Genomic DNA, 21049 nt, shown 5'->3' with positions numbered 1-21049 from the left:
CAGCCGGGCAGCGGATCCATCTTCTTCCTTGATACCGCCGCCCCCACGTAGGGGTCTCCCCTGCACTGTTAACACTGTCTGAGTCCTGTAGGTGATTCAGGCCTAGTTACTAAAGTTGGGATCTAAGCTGTGGTAAGTTTTCTGTGTTAATGTTTACACTACTGCAGCAGGGATTTTTGTTTACCTTTTTTTTGTTCTCAGTTACAAGAAAGTCTCTTTCAACCCCACCGAACCTATTAATATTACTGCACTGGATACTGCTCTACTATTATGTTTGCCATTGGACACCTGAACCGCCCAACCCCTTATATACTCCCAGAACTCAATATGCTAAAATTAGTCACGCCCAGACATGGAAACCTCCCTAAAGATAATCTCCTGGAATATTAGAGGTATACGCTCCCCCTTTAAAAGGTCGTTAATGTTCCAATATCTCTCCAAACACCGGCCCCATATTTCAATACTCCAGGAGACACATCTGGACGGAGCATTGGTAAGGTCTTTAAACAAGCCATGGGTCCACAGGTCTTTCCACTCCATGTATTCCACCTTCTCCAGAGGGGTTACAATATTGATCAATAAATCTCTCACATACAAATTGCTGCACGCACTTCCAGACTCTGAGGGCAGATACATTATTCTTCACTTATCCATATTTGGCAACACATATTGCATTGTAGGCATGTATGCTCCCCCTCCCCTTCAACAGAGTCTACTAGCGGAAATAACGACTAAGATACAGAAATATTTACCAGCTAAACTCCTTATAATTGGTGACTTTAATGACATTCTTACAACACACCTTGACACCACTAATAAATCCCGTGTTGCGAACATTGATTTAAAAGCCTGGGCGGACTCTCTTTCTCTCACAGAGTTATGGAGGTGGAAAAATTCCCAGAAGCTAGCCTTTTCCCACTTCTCAGCTACACACAAATCTGCCTCGAGAATAGATTTGGCCTTTGGGAATAACGATTGGGTCTCCTCTATGACTGCAGCATCTTATCTCCCCAGTGGCTTATCAGATCACGCCCCACTAGAAATTACATGCTCACTGCCCGCCCCCTCCAACCGTACACTCTGGAGGCTTAATCCTAAGTGGGTGAATGAGGAGGATATTGCCAAAAAAATCACTGCTGCCATTAACCAATATTGGGAGATTAACTTAGATACAGCCTCCACCCAGATTAGCTGGGATGCCTTTAAGGCCACAATCAGAGGGGAATACATTAACCAAATAAGCGGGTGCAGAAAGGAATATAACACCACACTAGAATTACTGACAGAGCAAGAAGAAAGCAGCACGCAGCTCTTCTCGGATACCCCCAACGATGACACATACTCAGCAATGATGCAGGCCAAACGATCCCTCAACTTACACATGACAGACCTCACTAGGACATCTCTTCTGGAGTGGCAACAATCTACATTTGAGAGGGGAGACAAAAATGGCAAGCTACTAGCTAATATAGCGAGAGACCCCCTGGAACAATCCAATATTCCAGAAATCAAAAATGACTCGGGTGACGTCACCTCATCTCCCACAGATATCCTTAATACATTCCAAAAATACTATAGCAATCTCTACACCTCTCAATTCAAAGGCACTATCTCAGATCTCCACGAATTACTAGAAACTGTACAAATGCCCTCCCTAGATGAGGAGATTTCGGCCAGCTTAGATAAAGAAATAGAGGAGGAGGAAATACTAGACTCTATTATCTCATTCCCCTCTCATAAGTCCCCGGGCCCAGACGGGATCCCCATTGAATTTTACAAACGCTTTATGAGAATACTAGCCCCGTACCTAAAAACAACATACAATAATTGCCTACTATCTGGCGAACTTCCACCTAGTTTTTACCAAGCACACATTATTCTCATTCCCAAACAGGACAAGGACCCCCTGGAGTGTGGATCTTACAGACCCATCTCCTTGCTCAATAATGACTTAAAAATCTTGACAAAAATCCTGACCACCCGCATAAATAAACACATCTCAGATCTAATAGAGCCGGACCAGACTGGCTTCATGCCCCACAAAACTACTGATATTAATCTCAGACGTGTATTCTCCCACATTCAACTCTCAGAAAATATCTCTACCCCGCGTGCTCTGGCCTTTCTGGATATACAAAAGGCGTTCGATTCAGTGGAGTGGGACTACCTGTGGGCTACAGTGCACAAGCTGGGTTTTGGCCCCAGGCTGGTTTCTTGGCTAAGGACCATATACAAACACCCTAGCACCAAAATTAAAATTGGACCAAGGATATCAGACAGTATCCATCTGAGCAGGGGCACCAGGCAGGGATGTCCTCTCTCTCCGGCCCTCTTCGCGATTGCCATGGAACCAATAGCTACTGCATTACGTCAGCACCCGGACATCCGTGGCTTTCGTGTGGGGGGGCTGGAGGAGAGGGTGTCACTATATGCAGACGACTTGGTTGTGTACCTGGAATCCCCTGATATATCTATTAAGGGTGTGCTGGAGACCTTTAGGATCTTTTCCTCGTTCACGGGTCTTAAGGTAAATTGGGAGAAATCGAAATTGCTTCCTCTGAACCGGGCTTCCCGGGCCTCCACCCCACTTGAGATAGTCCACAAAACTAAGTACCTTGGTATTACAATCTCAAACAACTCAGCAGACTACTATTCAGATAACTTGGCTCCACTGGTACAGCATACCAGGCAGAGGCTCCTGGGCTGGCGGGGCCTCCCTCTGTCCTTAATAGGTAGAATCAATCTTATTAAAATGAAGCTACTCCCAAAATATTTATATCTGTTCAGGAATTGCCCTATTTGGGTACATAAAAATTTCTTCAAACAACTCAATTCCTTACTCTCTAGCTTCATATGGCATGATAAGACTGCAAGGATCAGCCTCAAAAAACTACAACGACCCTGGACGGAGGGGGGCCTTGCCTTTCCGGATCTTTATAAATACTTCATAGCCTCCCAGCTTGTTACGGCTCATTGGTGGACTGTGCAAGATAAGTCTAATTCGGCGATGGTACTAGAGGCAGCAATGCTGGGCTCATATCAGGCACTTGCCCAAATAATATACCGGGGAGTCAGGGCACCGTACCCACTAACGATTAACATGAAAGTAGTTCTTCAGGCCTGGAAAGTAGTACAGACCTGGCACTCTTCCTCCCCTAACACGTTCTCCCCGAGACTTCCATTATGGAACAATCCATCCCTCCCTCACTTCTTCATGATACCTGACCCGATTATTTGGATCAAAAAAGGAATAACACACTTGGAACATATAATCACCTCCAGAGGCCTGACTGAATTCAACTCGCTTAAAACAACCTACTCACTGTCTAATAGTTACTTTTTTAGGTACCTACAGCTGAGGCATGCGTTTGCGGCACAGTTTGGCCGGGAGACAGTTAAAATGACCCCCACTGATATAGAAGAAGTAATTTGCAATGAAAACCTTTCTAAAGCTGTCTCTAGTATTTACCAAAACATTATTTTGATTACGGAACCGCATATAACTGCCTATAAGCGGCCCTGGCTTAAACTTATACCAAATCTTGATGATGAGGACTGGGAGGATGTCTGGATCAGACCCTTCGAATACCTAATCTCTACTAGAGACAGACTAATACAGTTCAAGATCCTTCATCAGGCATATCTAACCCCGGCTAAAATATCTAAGTTCGATCGGACAAGCCCTGGCCTTTGCTGGCGGTGTGGCGCTGCCTCAGCTGATTTCGACCATGTATTTTGGGAGTGCCCTGAAATTACTGAGCAATGGAAAAATATTTGCCGTATTGTGGGATCGGTCACTAAAATACACATCACACCTGAGCCCATGCACTGCCTATTAGGGAATGTCCAGGCCCTTGCCCCTACCAGAGCCCAGAGGAGCTTGATAGGTTTACTTTTATTCTACTATAGAAAAGAAATAGTCCTAAACTGGAAGCAGCCCTTGCCGCCCTCAATCCAGAGCTGGAAAAAACTAATAAATAGTTCCATACATCTATATAAGGCTGCCTACATTGCCAGAGGTTGTGCCCCTAAGTTTAAGAAGGTGTGGGGGCCCTGGACGTCAAGCAAAGATACTGCTTAATAATTACTGATATAACCCAGCTATATACATGGAGTGAAGCCTCTAGTTATATCCTGGGAGGTCCAAGAGGGTGAGCTTGACCCTGTGTAACAAAAGCGACATGATTGACTCAACACAGTGATATACCCTAGCACAGGAGTTGAATCTAGCAATGGTAAACACTGCATATATTACATATTGTAAACAGCTGCTGTAATTATTGCAATCCCTAGCTTTTTGTAACTGAGTTTCTTGTTTGAACTCCTCACCTGCGAGTGTGGGAGTTCGGGGTGTTTTTGTTTGTGTGTTTTGTATTGACAAAAAATCTTTTCAATAAAAAGAAGTTTTAAAAAAAAAAAAGAATGTATTTTCTGGGCAAATCTGCTCACATTATGTGTATTTTCTTGAGAAAACCTGCACAATTATGTGAATTTTCTGGGGAAAGGGTCACCAAAACTGAGGTGAGAATAATATTGAGGCTGCCATATTTCTCTCCTTTTAAAGAGTAACTGTCAGGCTGCAGAAGCTAATTTAAACCTCTATTCTCCTGTGTTAAACAGTTTAGAAGGAAGCCATAAAGGCATTATTGAAGATAAAAATCTCTTTTACCTTTGATGTGTTCTTATCAGAAAAGCTGTTAGACCTAAGAGGACGCAAGCCGCATACTATACTGCAAAGCATTCTGGGGCCCTCCCCTCGGCTGCTAATGAGACGTTTTAGCAGCTTGTAACTCAGTCCAGCGCGTAGCACTGATAAATCTCCGGGGCAGAGTACACTGCAGGAGTCAGCTATTGTTCCTAGCCACATGGCTCATTAATATTCACTGCACACTGTGTTGTTCAAGTAGGAGCTTATCTGTGATCAGGAAGCAGGCAGGACATGACGACACATTTGACAGAAAAACATGGAGCCTGCCATGAGCTGTCAGGAGCATCTATCTCTGCATATACTATATACAAATTCTGTGAAGTACAAACGTGGACAGTGAAATGCATATGTAATGTAAGTACAGCCAATCTTTAGCTACTGATATATGTGTTTATTTTCTCTGAGACCTTATACCTAACAGCTCCTCTTTAAGCAATACCAGTTGCCTGGTTGCCGTTCTGGTCCTCTGCCTCTTATTCTTTCAACCATAGACCCGGAACAAGCATGCAGCAGGTCAGGGGTTTCTGACAATATTGTCAGAACTGAGACGATTAAGCTGCATGCTTGTTAGTGTAATTCAGTTTATTACTGCAGCCAAATAGATCAGCAGGGCCGCCAGGCAACTAGTATTGTTTAAAAGGAAATAAATATGGCAGCCTCCATATCACTCTCACCCTGGGATCACTTTAAATTACAGTTAGCTCCGCCCTTATCCAGTCATTGCCACGCCCATTTTTTTGCAGGTTCTATCCACACCCAATTTTTGCCGCGGCGCGCTTGGCGCCCCAGGTTATCGCCACGCCCATTTTTTGCCGCGGCTCACTTCGCGCGCCGCAGGTCAGGGGGGCCCACAATTGATATTTTGCACAGGGTCCCACTGCTGCCTGTGTCCGCCACTGCATAGATAACCAAGTGCCCCTAGTGGGAAAGTGGATGTGGGTAGGGCTGTTTTTAGGCATAGACAAACCAGGCATATGCCTAGGGTGACTGCTGCTTAAGGAGGGCACCATGGAACTATTCTTAACAGGTTGTGCTTTATGGAATTCTTATACACAGCTTCTATTTCCAGTATACAGGAATAAATGGTAATTTTAACACCTAAATTGCCCTTATTGCTTAACAAAGTGCAGGATTCCTGAAGAGCACAACAATGAATGGCAGATAATTAAAGGACTACTATGCAAAAAACGCACATTTAAAATAAACATTCAAAGAAGAAGTACATTTCTTCCAGAGTAAAATGTATTAATATTAATTTGCCAGCATCTTCTGTGAGCCATAAATTACTTTTCTCCTATTTTGCTGTCACTTACAGTAAGTAGTAGAAATCTGACAGAACCAACGGGTTTTGAGGTAGCCCATCTCCTAATGGGGGAATCTCAGGGTTTTCTTTATTTTCAAAAGTACTTAGCGAATGGCAGTTGCTCCTTTCCACTGACAAAAAAAGTGTGATGCGAGCAGGGTGGCTGGCCAGCATCTTTGTATAAATGTTTTTTGAGAAGTGCTATATAAAGAATAAGGGCCATGATGAGAATCCCCCAAGAACAGATGGACTGGCCTAAAACCTGCCAGTTCTGTCACATTTCTACTACTTACTGTAAGTGACAACAACATAGAGAAAAGTAATTTATGGCTCATTTTACTCTGGAAGAAAGGTACTTCTTACTTGTATGTGTTTACATATATTTTAAATTTAACATTTTTTCATGATAGTGGTCCTGTAAGTAGTGTTGGGCGAACAGTGTTCGCCACTGTTAGGGTTCTGCAGAACATCACCCTGTTCGGGTGATGTTCGAGTTCGGCCAAACACCTGATGGTGTTCGGCCAAACCGTTCGGCCACATGGCCGAACTAAGAGCGCATGGCCGAAAGTTACCCGAACATTCGGCTAGCGCTGTGATTGGCCGAACAGGTCACGTGGTTCGGACCCGAACGCGCTCTGATTGGCCGAACGGGTCACGTGGTTCGGGTAAATAAATACCCGATCCACGTCATTTCTCCGCCATTTGTCCTTGGGTTTAGCTTTGGGTAGGCAGGCAGGGTAGTTCTCTCTCCAGCCAGGCTAGCCAGGGTCCCCCGGTCATTGTGTCGCTGCTGGGAATAGTAGTACACCGCTCAGTCACACTATATAGCATTGTGTTTACTGCAGGTGTCTAGTCCTGGAAAAAGAAGTGAGTGGACTCACCCTAAAAACCTCGGCGCACCCAAAAATGGGCATGGTTAAGCATAGCATGGGCGTGGTCATGGGTGGGGCCAAATATACATGGCCTTAGCAGTGGTATAAAAGGTCTGCCAGGGGAAGTTTGAGCTCTGTCGTAGAGTATCCCCAAAAAGTAGATGTAATCTGACAGCATTTCACCAAAAATACACAATCTGGCAGAGGTTCCTCCAAAATACAGATATGGCAGTGGTTCCCCCAAAATAGACAATCTGGCAGCAGCAGTTCCCCCAACATACACATAATCTGGAAGCAGTTCCCCCAAATACGTGAAACCTGGTAGTGGATCACCCAAAATACATGTAACACCCAAAATACATGTAATCTGGCAGTAGTAGTCCCCAACATACACAATCTGGCAGCGGGTTCCCCAAAATACACGTAATCTGGCATCAGCGGTTCCCCAAAAATACAGATCTGACAGCAGTTCTCCCAAAATAGGTACCCCCAGTATAGCTAGCCAGGTCTATATGTGTCCCCAGTATAAGTAGCCATGTGTATAGTTGTCCCCAGAATAGGTGGCCAGATGTAGAGATGTCACCAGAATAGGTAGCCAGGTGTATAGATGTCCTTAGAATAGGTGGTCAGGTGTAAAGATATTCCCAGAATAGGTGGCCAAGTGTATAGATGTCCCCAGTATAGCCAGGTGTCCCCAGTATATCTAACCAGGTGTTCAGGTGTCCCCAGTATAGCCAGGTGTATAGGTGCCCCCAGTATATGTAGCCAGGTGTATAGGTGTCCCCAGTATATGTAGCCAGGTGTATATGTGCCCAGTATATGTAGCCAGGGGTATATGTGCCCATTATATGTAGCCAGGTGTTTAGTGGCAACTAGTATATGTAGCCAGGCATATAGTGGCCCCCAGTATATGTAGCCAGGTGTATAGTGGCCCCCAGTATATGTAGCCAGGTGTTTAGTGGCCCCCAGTATATGTAGCCAGGTGTTTAGTGGCCCCCAGTATATGTAGCCAGGTGTTTAGTGGCCCCCAGTATATGTAGCCAGGTATATAGTGGCCCCCAGTATATGTAGCCAGGTGTATAGTGGCCCCCAGTATATGTAGCCAGGTATATAGTGGCCCCCCAGTATATGTAGCCAGGTATATAGTGGCCCCCCAGTATATGTAGCCAGGTATATAGTGGCCCCCAGTATATGTAGCCAGTTGTCCTGCCCCCCCCCCCCCCTGGAGGGGAGCAGCGCAGCAGAGAGGAGCATTGTGCGCAGCGTGGGGAAGGGCGGACGATTCCCCCCCCCCCTCACCTTGGGGCTCCTCTCCCTGGCTCTCCCCTCCATAAAGATGCGGCGGTGACTGGCAGCGGCATCGGTGGGCGGGACTTACCTCCTCCAGTGTTCCGGGTGGACGCTGTGCGTGCCGCTGCTCTGGTCTTGTGCGTGCCGCTGCTCTGGTCTTCACTAGACCAGAGCAGCGGCACGCACAGAGTCCACCCGGAACACGTAAGTCCCGCCCACCGATGCCGCTGCCAGTCACCGCCGCCAGCCGCATCTTTATGGAGGGGAGAGCCAGGGAGAGGAGCCCCAAGGTGAGGGATGGGGGGGGGGAAACGTCCGCCCTTCCCCACGCTGCGCACAATGCTACTCTCTGCTGCGCTGCTCCCCTCCAGGGTGCTAGGGGGGACGGCGTTCACTGTCCAAAAAAAGTAAGTGGACGCCGCCCCCCCGTGTTCACGCAGGACTCGACCCCTGGTTTACTGCCACTCTGTGTGTCTGCTGGGAACAGTAGTACACCGCTCACCCTGTATAGCATTGTGCTCTGTGTCGCTGCTGGGAATAGTAGTACACCGCTCAGCCACACTATATAGCATTGTGTTTACTGCCACTCTGTGTGTCTGCTGGGAACAGTAGTACACCGCTCACCCTGTATAGCATTGTGCTCTGTGTCGCTGCTGGGAATAGTAGTACACCGCTCAGCCACACTATAAAGCATTGTGTTTACTGCCACTCTGTGTGTCTGCTGGGAACAGTAGTACACTGCTCACCCTGTATAGCATTGTGCTCTGTGTCGCTGCTGGGAATAGTAGTACACCGCTCAGCCACACTATATAGCATTGTGTTTACTGCCACTGTGTGTCTGCTGGGAACAGTAGTACACCGCTCCCCCTGTATAGCATTGTGCTCTGTGTCGCTGCTGGGAATAGTAGTACACCGCTCAGCCACACTATATAGCATTGTAGTTACTGCCACTCTGTGTGTCTGCTGGGAACAGTAGTACACCGCTCACCCTGTATAGCATTGTGCTCTGTGTCGCTGCTGGGAATAGTAGTACACCGCTCAGCCACACTATATAGCATTGTGTTTACTGCCACTCTGTGTCTCTGCTGGGAACAGTAGTACACCGCTCACCCTGTATAGCATTGTGCTCTGTGTCGCTGCTGGGAATAGTAGTACACCGCTCAGCCACACTATATAGCATTGTGTTTACTGCCACTCTGTGTCGCTGCTGGGAACAATAGTACATCGCTCACCCACCACTGTATAGCATTGTGCGCTGTGTCGCTGCTGGGAATAGTAGTACACCGCTCACCCGCCACTGTATAGCATTTCTGTACTGCCACTGTACTGCTGCCAGTCAGCGTGTACTTTTACGGATAAGTGAAATGAAGAAGAAATCCTGTGAAATAGGGAGGGGCAAGGGAAGAGGTGTTCCCCCTGACGGTTCACGTACAGGCCACAGTGGAGCACCGAAGAAAACCCACTCAATACCGCCCATGTTGTCCAGGAAATCAACCCTCACAAATCCAAAAGAACAGGACCAGATAATTAATTGGATGACCTCTCAAGCGTCCAGCAGTGGGTTAAGCAGCACCAGCACATCACGCACAAGGTCCGAGTCCTCAGCCAGTTACAAGGAGCCAGTGGGCACAAAGCAGACACAACCGGCAGCGACACCACGCACACAACTGCCAAATAACCAGTCCGAAGAATTTCCTCAGGACACAATGGGGTATTCGCAGGAGCTATTCCCAGCCCAACAAACTTCCACCTTTCAAAGGTCAATGGAACTGCCAGAAATTTTGTGCCCGGATTCACAACCATTGACTGTGGGAAATGCACCGCGCACTGAAATGCAAGGCGAGTCCGAGGAGAACTCGGAAACCCAAATCCCAGAGCAAGTTGGGCAGGAGGGGCTTCAATTGCAGGAGGTCGGCCGAGAAGATCTTGAAGACGACGTTGGAGTGTGCTGCTCAGAGGTTGTAGTGGGGAGCTCTACTCCACGGCGGCGGCCCACAATCACATATGACGAGTTTGAGGAGATGGAAGAGGAGGAGGAGGGTATGGACAATGTTGACAGAGACCCAGATTTTGTATGTGAAGGAGAACATCGCCGTCGTAGCAGCAGCACAGATGAGTCTGTTGAAGAACCCACTGCTGCACGAGGTCGACTTGTGCCACAAGGTAGGCGGCGCGAAATTTCAGGCACCACAAGCGTGGAAGTTCAAGTGAGACAAAAAAGAGGCGCAAACAGAAATCGCCAGCAAGGCAGGCGCTCCAAAGTCTGGCCTTTCTTTGAAGACTGCAGTGAGGACGGTACCATGGTGATTTGCAAGGTGTGCAAGACCCGCCTGAGCAGGGGGAAACATTAACAACCTCTCCACCACCAGCATGACCCGCCACATGGTATCCAAACATCCCACTCTGTGGCCGCCAGGACAGGGTACCAGCAGCAACACTGCCTCCCTTGGGGTCACCAGACTCACCACCAGACCCTCCTCAGCAGCAGCAGTAGCCCAGCCATTGCGTGGTTCACAACAACATTCACAAACATCAGACGACGCTGACACTGTCACTTTCCGGAATAGTGCTCTTGAGGTCTCCCAGTCATCAAACACAACAACCAACAGCCGTTCAGTGTGCAGCCCTACGGTTCAGTTGTCTGTCTCGGAGATGCTTGAGCGCAAGAGGAAATTGCCAGCAAATGACCCCCAGGCCGTGGCAGTAACAGCCAGCATAGCCAAGCTTCTGGCCTGCGAAATGCTGCCATATCGAGTGGTGGAGACAAACAGCTTCAAGGGCATGATGTCAGTGGCCATCCCACGTTACGTGGTTCCCAGCCGCTACCACTCTGCAGTGCCTGAGTTGCATGAGCACGTGGTCAGCAAAATAACCCGAAGCGTGAAGAATGCCGTTGCCTGCAAGGTTCACCTCACCACTGACACCTGGACGAGTGCGTTTTGCCAGGGTCGATACATCTCCCTTACCGCGCACTGGGTGAACCTTGTGGAGCCTGGCAGCGATTCCTCACCTGCTACGGCGCGGGTGTTGCCCACGCCGCAAACAGCAGCACCGCCGTCCCTCCCACTGGATAACAACAGCAGCACCTACCTCTCTGACTCCTCCTCCTCCAACGCATCTCAAAGCTGTACCTCATCCGGAAACGCTAACCCAGCAGCAGTAGGATCGTGGAAGCAGTGCAGCACAGCTGTTGGCATGCGTCAGCAAGCGTTGCTGAAGCTGATCTGCCTTGGGGATAAGCAGCACACAGGGGAGGAAATTTGGAGGGGAATAAAGGAACAGACGGATTTGTGGCTAGCACCGCTGGACCTGAAACCGGGCATGGTTGTGTGTGATAATGGGAGTAATCTCATTCGCGCTTTAAGGTTGGCTAAGCTGACACACATCCCTTGCCTGGCGCACGTGATGAACCTAGTAGTTCAGCGGTTCCTGAGGACATACCCAGGCGTGGCCGATCTGCTGTTGAAGGTGCGACGAGTGGCCAAACATTGTAGAAATTCCAGTACTGCTTCGGGGGCACTCGCCAAGATGCAGGAGCGCTTCAATCTCCCCCACCATCGCTTGCTGTGTGATGTCCCTACGCGCTGGAATTCTACGCTGCACATGCTAGCCCGCTTTTGCGAGCAGAAGAGTGCAGTGGTCCAGTACATGACGGCACAGTACCGAGGCGCATCCGGACAGCTGCAAAGCTTCTGTGGATCCAATTGGGCCAACATGTTGGACCTCTGCCAAGTCCTCCAAAATTTTGAGCAATCCACGTTGCTTGTGAGCAGTGACAACTCTTCAGTCAGCATTACCATACCACTGCTGTGTTTACTGAAGAAGTCAATGTTGAAAATCAAGGAAACAGCTGTCATGATGCAACTGGGGGAATCTGAAGGAGAAAACGATCAGCGTGATGGTACCAACATCAGGCCATCCGCCTCAGGAAACGCTGGCCCCAGCAGCTATGACGAAGAAGAGGAGGAGGAACAGCTGGAGTTGGAGCAGGAATTTCATGCCACCACTGACGAGGGCCAGAGCGGTGCACATTGGACTTCCACAATTCAGCGCGAATGGTCAGCAGAAGCAGACCAGGAAGAAGGTGACGACTATGATGCGTCACAACAACTATCACAACGCTCACAAGAGGATGATGAGGATTCTGGCAGGACTGGCACACATGGCTCAATTCATGCTAGACTGCATTGAACGTGACCCACGCATTGTGCGCATTCTGGACAACACCAATTACTGGGTTTATACCCTTCTGGATCCACGGTACAAACACAATGTTCCAAAACTGCTTGAAGAAAGAGTCAGACAGGTCAAAATGGAAGAATACCAGCAGGCCCTTGTGGAGACTTTAGAGAGGAGATTGACATCCTCCCCCTCCTCTAGCCAGTTTTACGCCGACAGACTGACTTCTGCAAACCCAGGACGACCAGGAGGGCAGCAAACAACACAAGCCGCAGCTAGTGCCCAAAAGGGAATGGTATCGGCAGTGTCCTTGGAGTGGGAAAATTTTCTGACACCCATGCAGCAGCAGCCCACAGAACAGCAAGCGTGCAGATCCACCTCCAACACCGATCGCCTGGAGAAGATAGTCAAGGACATGTCAGATGGCGTAGCTGTGTTGAACAATCCATCTGCACCCTTCAACTATTGGGTATCGAAGCTAGACACCTGGCACGAACTGGCAATGTACGCAATAGAGGTGCTGGCTTGCCCGGCAGCCAGCGTTATGTCGGAACGCTGTTTCAGTGCTGCCGGAGGCATCGTCACAGATCGGCGTATCCGCCTCTCCACAGAAAATGCAGACCGCCTGACTCAAATTAAAATGAATCAATCCTGGATTGGAAACGACTACGCAACACTCCTGGACCCCAACCAAGTAACATGAACAATGACCATCTGTGATGGGTTAGCGTTGCCGGTCCCTGTTTATGGAACCTCTTATCTTTATTACATTTATGACTGCATGGCGGCAAAAAGCATGCTATCCGCACGCTTCTTGTCCTCATGCAAGGCCTGGGTTGTTGTGTCTCAAAGCGTGGCCTTCTCCTCCTGCGCCTCCTCCCGTTCCATCACGTGTGCTGCTGCTGGGTTAGCGTTGCTGGTCCCTGTTTATGGAACCTCTTATCTTTATTACATTTATGACTGCATGGCGGCAAAATGCATGCTACCTGTGCAAAGAAAACAGACATTTCCCGCATTTTAAAGACAGTTTTCCCTTTGAAACTTTAAAATTGATTTTCTCAAAAACTATAAGCTCTGTTTGCTAATTTTTTTCCCTCTTGTACCCACTCCCAAGGTGCACATACCCTGTAAATTTGGGGTATGTAGCATGTAAGGAGGCTTTACAAAGCACGAAAGTTCGGGTCCCCATTGACTTCCATTATGTTCGGAGTTCGGCGCGAACACCCGAACATCGCGGCCATGTTCGGCGAACGTTCGCGAACCCGAACATCCAGGTGTTCGCCCAACACTACCTGTAAGCTGAAATTGTTTTGATTTGATCTATATTCATTGTTGCAATTTTCTGGATTTCCAGGACAACCTGTAAGGACCCAGATTTCACACAAACAGTATACTTTTTTTTAATGAAAGGCCAAATTTCCAGTGCTCCAATAGTGTTGCAGCTTTCCAATGTCCTTCATATTGTTGCACAGTTTTCCCCATAGTGTGCCCTAGGTTTCTATTGTCTCCACATGATGTTGTAGCCTTCAACTGCCATCCTTGTGTGTACGAGCTTTGCAGTGCCTCCAAAGGGTGTTCCAGGTTTACAATGCAACTAAAATGGTTCTCAGCTCTCCAGCTTCCCCAACAGTGTTCCCCTCTAGGTTCCCCTGAATAATGCGTCCCCCCTTTTTAGTGTTCTACTGCTGAAAAATTCTGGAACCAGACTGCTACCAGAGAATGGGTGACAACATGGGTGGCGTGCTGCCCTGTGGCTAATATGCATATGCACCAGATGTGCTGTAGGTGTCCCATACCACTGACGGGAATTCATTATTGACAACCATAGGTAATTTTTAATAACATGGAATTATTAGGAATGAGCAGATATTAATGACCTGCAGATATTACCAATGCCAGGCATTAAGCTCTGGTATGTGAAATTGTTTAACACTGTATAGCAATGATGCTTGCAGGTTACCATTACAAGTAATTTGAGGCGTCTTTACTTTTATTAGTGTGGCCCAATGGTTAATTGCCCTGCATTGGAGTACAAACTTCATTCCGTTGCATCTGCTTGCTCTTCGACGTGTCCAAATTATGCTGACCGAGAAACTAGCTAACCTTGCTCATCTTGCATCCTTGTCTACTTAATCTAATTGAGGGAGGATTAGGGTGGGAACCCCTTGGGATGGTCTTTTCTTTTTCGCTGACTGTTTGTGGTGACTCCGCAGTAGTAGTTTTGGTTTAACTTTAAGTTTGTGGTCATGTTTCCCAAGTTTTCATTTGGTGTTGATTCAGTCATTCTGCCTTTTGATCTGATTTTTGATCTCTGCACCTTTCTTATACAATGGTCATATTTGTAACTACTTTTCTAGTCTTGTACTATATGCTCTTTTTTATTACTGCCATTATTTGATTTGCTCTTGACTGCTCGTCTCTCTTGAAGTTTCAATAAAACTTGAGTAAACATAAAAGTAATTTGAGGTTAGCAGTGCCGTATCTGAGAAACTCTATATACACTAAATAATCAGGATGGAAAGGGTTAACATTCATGAAGGGAAAGAGTCATGGTGGAGTCAGTGTCAGCCTTGCAGGTGGAAAAGCTGAGGAAATCCACTTGCTGGCCAAGCAGCAGTAATCATGTGTTGCTGCTCACAGTGAAAATGTGCTGCAGGTTTCTATTGGGAGTGATAAGACATGGTTTCTGCTGCTTGGCGAGCAGGTGGATTTCCCCAGCTTTTCCACCTCCCAATCCGACACTGTATGGAAGGGATTAACAGTTAGGTTAGAGTGTTGATAGGAAGTAGAATGTAATATCAAGGATGAAGAGCAATAACACAAAAAGGGACAAAAGCTTTCAGAGTGACTGTACAACATTGTCAGTTTCCTGCAGCATTCTGGGCTATTGTTATTACAAATACATGACAGGACTTCACTTCCTGGAAGGAAATGCCATCAGGAGGCTATAAAGCGCACAGCTTTCATGCACTCTGCATGGACACTGAGCATCTCCATTCACCAAACCCATACCTCCACACCTATGCCTCACCAGCCACACCTAATTTGACAGGAAATCTGCAGAGTGGAATGCAGGGAATATAAAAAAAATGCAGCTTAGTAGACCCTCGACTGATGTGCCCAATTTTTAGTTAGGCAAATGACGCCCAGCATTTTCAAGCCCGAAAAATGCTTGATGTCAGGACTTTCCACTCCATTAATGAAACGGATGAAGTGGATTAAACGGAACTCAAATGGCTAAACAGTTCCATATCAAAACATTGCATGTGTTTCTTTCTTTCCATTTATCAAGCTCTGTACAGTTCAGAAAATGGTACATTTTTAAAGCATATGTGAACCAGGCAACTGGCACTTGTCTTCTGCACACTCTAGGAGCCAATTTCCACAACTCATCTTTCATCACTTCATAGTAGTCAAATGAATTATTATTTCCAGTATATATCTATTTCTGATATATTGCACCATGCTTTACAGAGTTCATTGAACAATTAATTTACTATATCAGAGAGACTCATAATTTAATACCCCTACTATTGACATGAACCTGTTTGTAAGAAAATCAATTAACCTACCGGTAAATTTTTGCAAAGTGGGAGAAAACCAGAATGCCTGCAGGAAACCTGAGCAAACAAGAGGACAACATAAATCCTAGATGTGATTGTTAAGACAAAGATGCCCTGTCTTTGCTCAGCAGAAAATATTGCAATTTGGTCCAGGGCCAGCTGCAGAACTTCCATCATAATGACAGTCTTTTCATGGTCCTCTCAAATGACCAAAAAATATGATTAGTTAACAGTTGTCATGGATAGCTGTAAGACATTTGATGGCTTACACTAATGGTGGTCACAGACTGGAGTTTTGGCAGTCCCATTGTATTTGCATAAAGGTTTCCTTCATCTCCCACGTTACCAGGTTCATACAGATCATACAGATCATACCAGGTTCATACCAGGTTCATACAGATATTTAGTGGGACCTGCGAAGGGGGCGTTTCTATGCTCTGCCTATATACGGTCATTTGAGTTTGCATGGGCATGTTTGGAGTGTTAGAATAGATCATCCTGGAATGCATTTTTATGAAGCCACTAGTAATTTCTGTATGCGGATACATTACTATTGCCGTAATATTAGTTCACTATGTTTTATATTGTTACAGGTTTGCATTACACATTTTAAAGTTTAGTAATAAATGTAATAGTTCTTTGAATGTAATATTGCATATTAACTATCCACAGATCAGTAATGTTTCTTTCCTACTGGTGGGTCCTCTTATGATGTACCTTCTGCATCCATATGCCTGCAAGCGCACACTGATGGTCCATGGAGTCTGGATCTTGTTCACCGTAATTGGTATGGTCATAGACATGAAATCAATTTTATTTTATCCAGTTGGCAAGAGGTAGTGTTTGATATGTAAAGAGACAAAAAGATAGAGACGGGAGCCCCCAATAGTGTATTACTGTTGATGATTATTGATGTAATAAGCAATTAAGAAATATACTCACAAACACGGGTTGCCGAAAACCAGGCAACCACTATAAGCGCATAAGGGGATATTAGACCTGTCCCCACTCAGGTTTAAGAAGTCGCTCTCTGTAGTAGGAAAAAGAGGGGGTGTACACACCCATCCGCCAGGTGGATAACAATGTATAATGACAACAGAGGCGCCAACAGAATAAAAAAGAACCGTATTTAAAAACAATAAAACAAGGGGGTAAGGGTGGACTTACCTCCCCAATATTCAAACACAACCACTGTGGTCAATATACAAAAAAAACATTTAATCTGTACTTCGAGATACACAATTGCAACGCGTTTCACGGGTCTCTAGCCCGTTCCTCAGGCAAAACACAAAAAATGGAGTAGCTGCAACAGACAAGAATAAAATTGTGAATAGTGTTTGTTGGTCACTTTGTAATGGTTGCAATGGGTGTGGTGTAATGATGAGTGACATAGTAATGCACTACATTGCAGTGCGTTACTGCAAAACAGTGACAGTGAGACATACAAGTCGCGTGACGTCGCACATACCCACCAGCAGGAAGAAGCGTCACTTGACAACCGTCGTCAAGGACCAATCACAAGACCCGTCATGCGGTGAGTATGGGGCTTAAAGAGACACGGAAGTGGAAAAAAAATTATGTTATAATGAATTGGTTGTGTAGCAGAGCTAAGAAATAAAGCATTAGGAGACATCAGTCTAATGGTGCCCATACACGATACAATAAAAACGTTCGATTTTCCCGTTTATTCGATCTAAATGATCGAATTGAATGAAAGTTGAAAATATTTTTTTTTTTTTCGATCAAGAAATTCGAACGATTATCCCGTTTTTTCGGGAAAAATTATCGGACATGCTGGAAAAATCTTTATATTCGATCTAAGAGAATAATCGAACTAAATTATCTAATTGAAAAATTGTACCATGTATGGCCACCTTAATGGTGCCCATGCACGATACAATAAAAACGTTTGATTTTCCCGTTTATTCGATCTAAATGATCGAATTGAATGAAAGTTGAAAAAAAAATTTTCGATCAAGAAATTCGAACGATTATCCCGTTTTTTCGGGAAAAATGATCGGACATGCTGGAAAAATCTTTATATTCGATCTAACAGAATAATCTAACTAAATTATCTAATTGAAAAATTGTACCATGTATGGCTACCATAATATTTGTTTTCAGTACAGGAAAAAGAAACTCCAGTTGTTATCTATGCAAATAGCCATTGAGCTCTGCGGCTTTGAAAGTCCTGGAGAGCTCTGACTTCTGATTAGGTTATCTCAGCTGTTTTGTGTTTTTCTTTTGCAGAAAACAGTTCAGGACAGGTCAAAAGTTCACTGCCTGTTCTACAAAAACGTTTAGAATGATGAGCAATGTGTAAATTGCAAGTATTAGAGAATGATGCAATGTTATAAAATAAAAAGCTGTATAACTGAAAATAAAAATATAAGAATATTTTTTTTGCTACCAATGTTCTAGTAATTATCCCTACTACACAACCAATTCATGATATCATAATTTTTTTTCCGCTTCAGTGTCTCTTTAAAATAGTACTTAGCACGTTTTGAACAATAGCACTATGTAATGAAATCAATTACATATAATGAGCAGAGGCAAAACTAGAAGTCACTGGGCCCCCCTGCGAATGTGGATGGGGCCCCCTCCTACCCAACACCCCCCATTCTCCCCCCAGGATTCCTGCACAGGCAAACTGAGAACCAATGTAATTCAACTGCCTAATGCACACTTGAATGTGTGTTCCCCATGCTGATAAAAACTGACAGCAGTGAAGCACTGCGTACATTTTCTCTATCAATTACATTAGCTTACATACAGACACACATGGTGTGCAGAAAACACATACAGAAAACCAGGGCCGGCCCTAGACTTTTTGCCGACTGAGGCAAAAAAAAATTTTCCGCCGCCACAAGGGTGGGGGGGGCGCTCTGGGGGGCCGCCGAGCTGGAGGGGTAGCTGGCAGGACGGGGGTATTGGGCCTAGCGGCGGGGAGGGGGTCGTACCCCCCCCCCTCCCTCGCCTGGGTCCCCTGAACTGCGCTCCCCTCCAGCCTTACATAGAAGAAGCAGCTGCTATTTGTAAGACGCACGGGCGGGGAGGACTCACCTCTTCCCAGCGTGCGCTTCACTGACATCACTTCCTGCAGCGTTGCAGGAAGTGACGTCAGTGGAGCGCACGCTGGATCGAGGAAGAGGTGAGTCCTCCCCGCCCGTGCCTCTTACAAATAGCGGCTGCTTCTATGTAAGGCTGGAGGGGAGCGGAGGACGGGGGACCCAGGCGAGGGAAGGGGGGGGGGGTCCGACCCCCCCTCCCCGCCGCTAGGCCCAATACCCCCATCCTGCCAGCTACCCCTCCAGCTCGGCGGCCGGCTCCCCGCACGGACGGGCGGATGCCGCCCCTGGAAATTTGCCACCTGAGGCAAAAGTTTCACCCCGCCTCATAAGCGGGCCGGCCCTGCAGAAAACCGACAGACGAGTGTGCACCCAGTTTCAGCTTCCATCGAACACTCTCTCTGTTCATCTTCGATGGAGCAGAACTGGCTCTGCAGACTCCTCCAGGATCACTACAGTACAGAGCACATAGGGAGGGGTAGAAAGGTTGGGGCCTGTATAACAGACCCTGCCGCACACTGAATAGGGACTGGCTACAAATCTATGTCTAAAAAACGTTGTGTGATTTCTTAGCAATGGCTGAGCAGATACAGTTATTACAACTATTGTGCAGACAACAGAATTACTTTTCTCTCTGTTCCCATTATTTGTCAGTGTATCAGGACAAGGAAGAGCTGCATCCCTTTGCAGGGTTTGTTACTGTTAATAATCCTAAAACATAACAACAAAAGTTGTTTAGGTGATACCTTTAGGCTGCTTTCACAGTGGGACGTTACAGGCGCACGTTAGAGCAGCCTGTAACGCTGCCCAACTCACAGTAATGAAAACTCAATGGGCTGTTCACAGTGCCCACGTTGCGTTACACTGTAATGCTGCACGTTTAATCAAAGTGCAGCATGCTGTGCGTTATACGCGGCTTTAGCCACATTAGACTGTGTGCACATGCTCAGTAATGTATTTTATTTTTGCAGGAGAGGAGGAGGGGAGAGTCCGTTAGGACGCTTAGCCACATGGCTAATTAATATTAACTGCACTGCAGTGTTTTCTTCCAGGAGCGGCCGCTGATTGGCTGGCGGGACCACGTAATGCGGAGTGTTCCGATCACATGGTCCCTGTCAGGAACCGGCCCGCGGCACGCCTGTGTATACGGTTCCCGACTGCGGGTTTGACCAGATCAAGCGGGGAGCAGCCTTATTCGAGCTAAAACAAGGCTGGGACCCCTCAGAACACCTCTCACTGCCACCACTAGTGGTTCGCCAGACACTTCCACTCTGCTGTCGAGTCCTCAGCGCGCACTCCGCGTTTTCGTATTCGGGTCAGCTTTGCGCTTAGGCCGAATACGGGAACGCCATGCACCCACACACACACACAGTTGCAATCTTACACTGTAGTGAAGCAAAACCACTAACAGTCGTTCCGAACTATACTGTTAGACTTCCCACTCGGCTGTCGAGCGCAGAAGTGCCTCATACACACAATGCACTTACAATTTCATATGGTAGTGTTGCTCAAACATACAATTAGGCATGGATTTATACACAGTTGCACTTCAATCTCTTCTAGGCTATGAGTGTTAGTTTAGCACAGCAGAAGTCAAGCTTATAGTGTAATAGGTTAGTGTAATAGGTTAGTGTAATAGGTTAAGGGCTCTGCCTCTGACACAGGAGACCTGGGTTCAAATCTCGGCTCTGCCTGATCAGTAAGCCAGCACCTATTTCAGTAAGGAGTTTCTTGGGCAAGTCTCCTTAACACTGCTACTGCCTACTGAGTGCGCTCTAGTGGCTGCCTCGCAAGCGCTTTGAGTCCGACAGGAGAAAGGCGCTATACAAATACTGCCATTATTGCCATTATTATTAAAGAACGATTTAATATTCCATAAAAACGTGGAACAATGCAGAACAGATTATATACAAAATATTACAACAAATAAAATAAAAAGTTACAAAGATAAAAGTTACAAAAATAAGAGGTTACAAAGATACACACCAAGCAATTTTGCTTACCAAAATAAACGGGGAAATAAACGTACCAGCGTATCGATCTGGCATTGTTGCGGGAGTACG

At 46.5% G+C, this 21049-nt stretch overlaps 1 protein-coding gene across 3 annotated transcripts in view; it reads left to right on the top strand.

The window, feature by feature from the left end:
- The window catches only part of ACER1 (alkaline ceramidase 1), a 200520-nt gene that overhangs the window by 134363 nt on the left and 45108 nt on the right, over positions 1-21049 (top strand). For all 3 annotated transcript variants that reach the window (XM_068233760.1, XM_068233761.1, XM_068233759.1), the window contains one exon: positions 16588-16702. In XM_068233760.1, the coding sequence (XP_068089861.1) occupies positions 16588-16702 (115 nt within the window). The remainder of the gene's footprint in view (positions 1-16587; positions 16703-21049) is intronic.

The sequence above is a fragment of the Hyperolius riggenbachi genome, chromosome 1, assembly GCF_040937935.1.
Source record: "Hyperolius riggenbachi isolate aHypRig1 chromosome 1, aHypRig1.pri, whole genome shotgun sequence".
Lineage (NCBI taxonomy): Eukaryota > Metazoa > Chordata > Amphibia > Anura > Hyperoliidae > Hyperolius > Hyperolius riggenbachi.
This window is presented reverse-complemented; position numbering and strand designations above follow the sequence as displayed.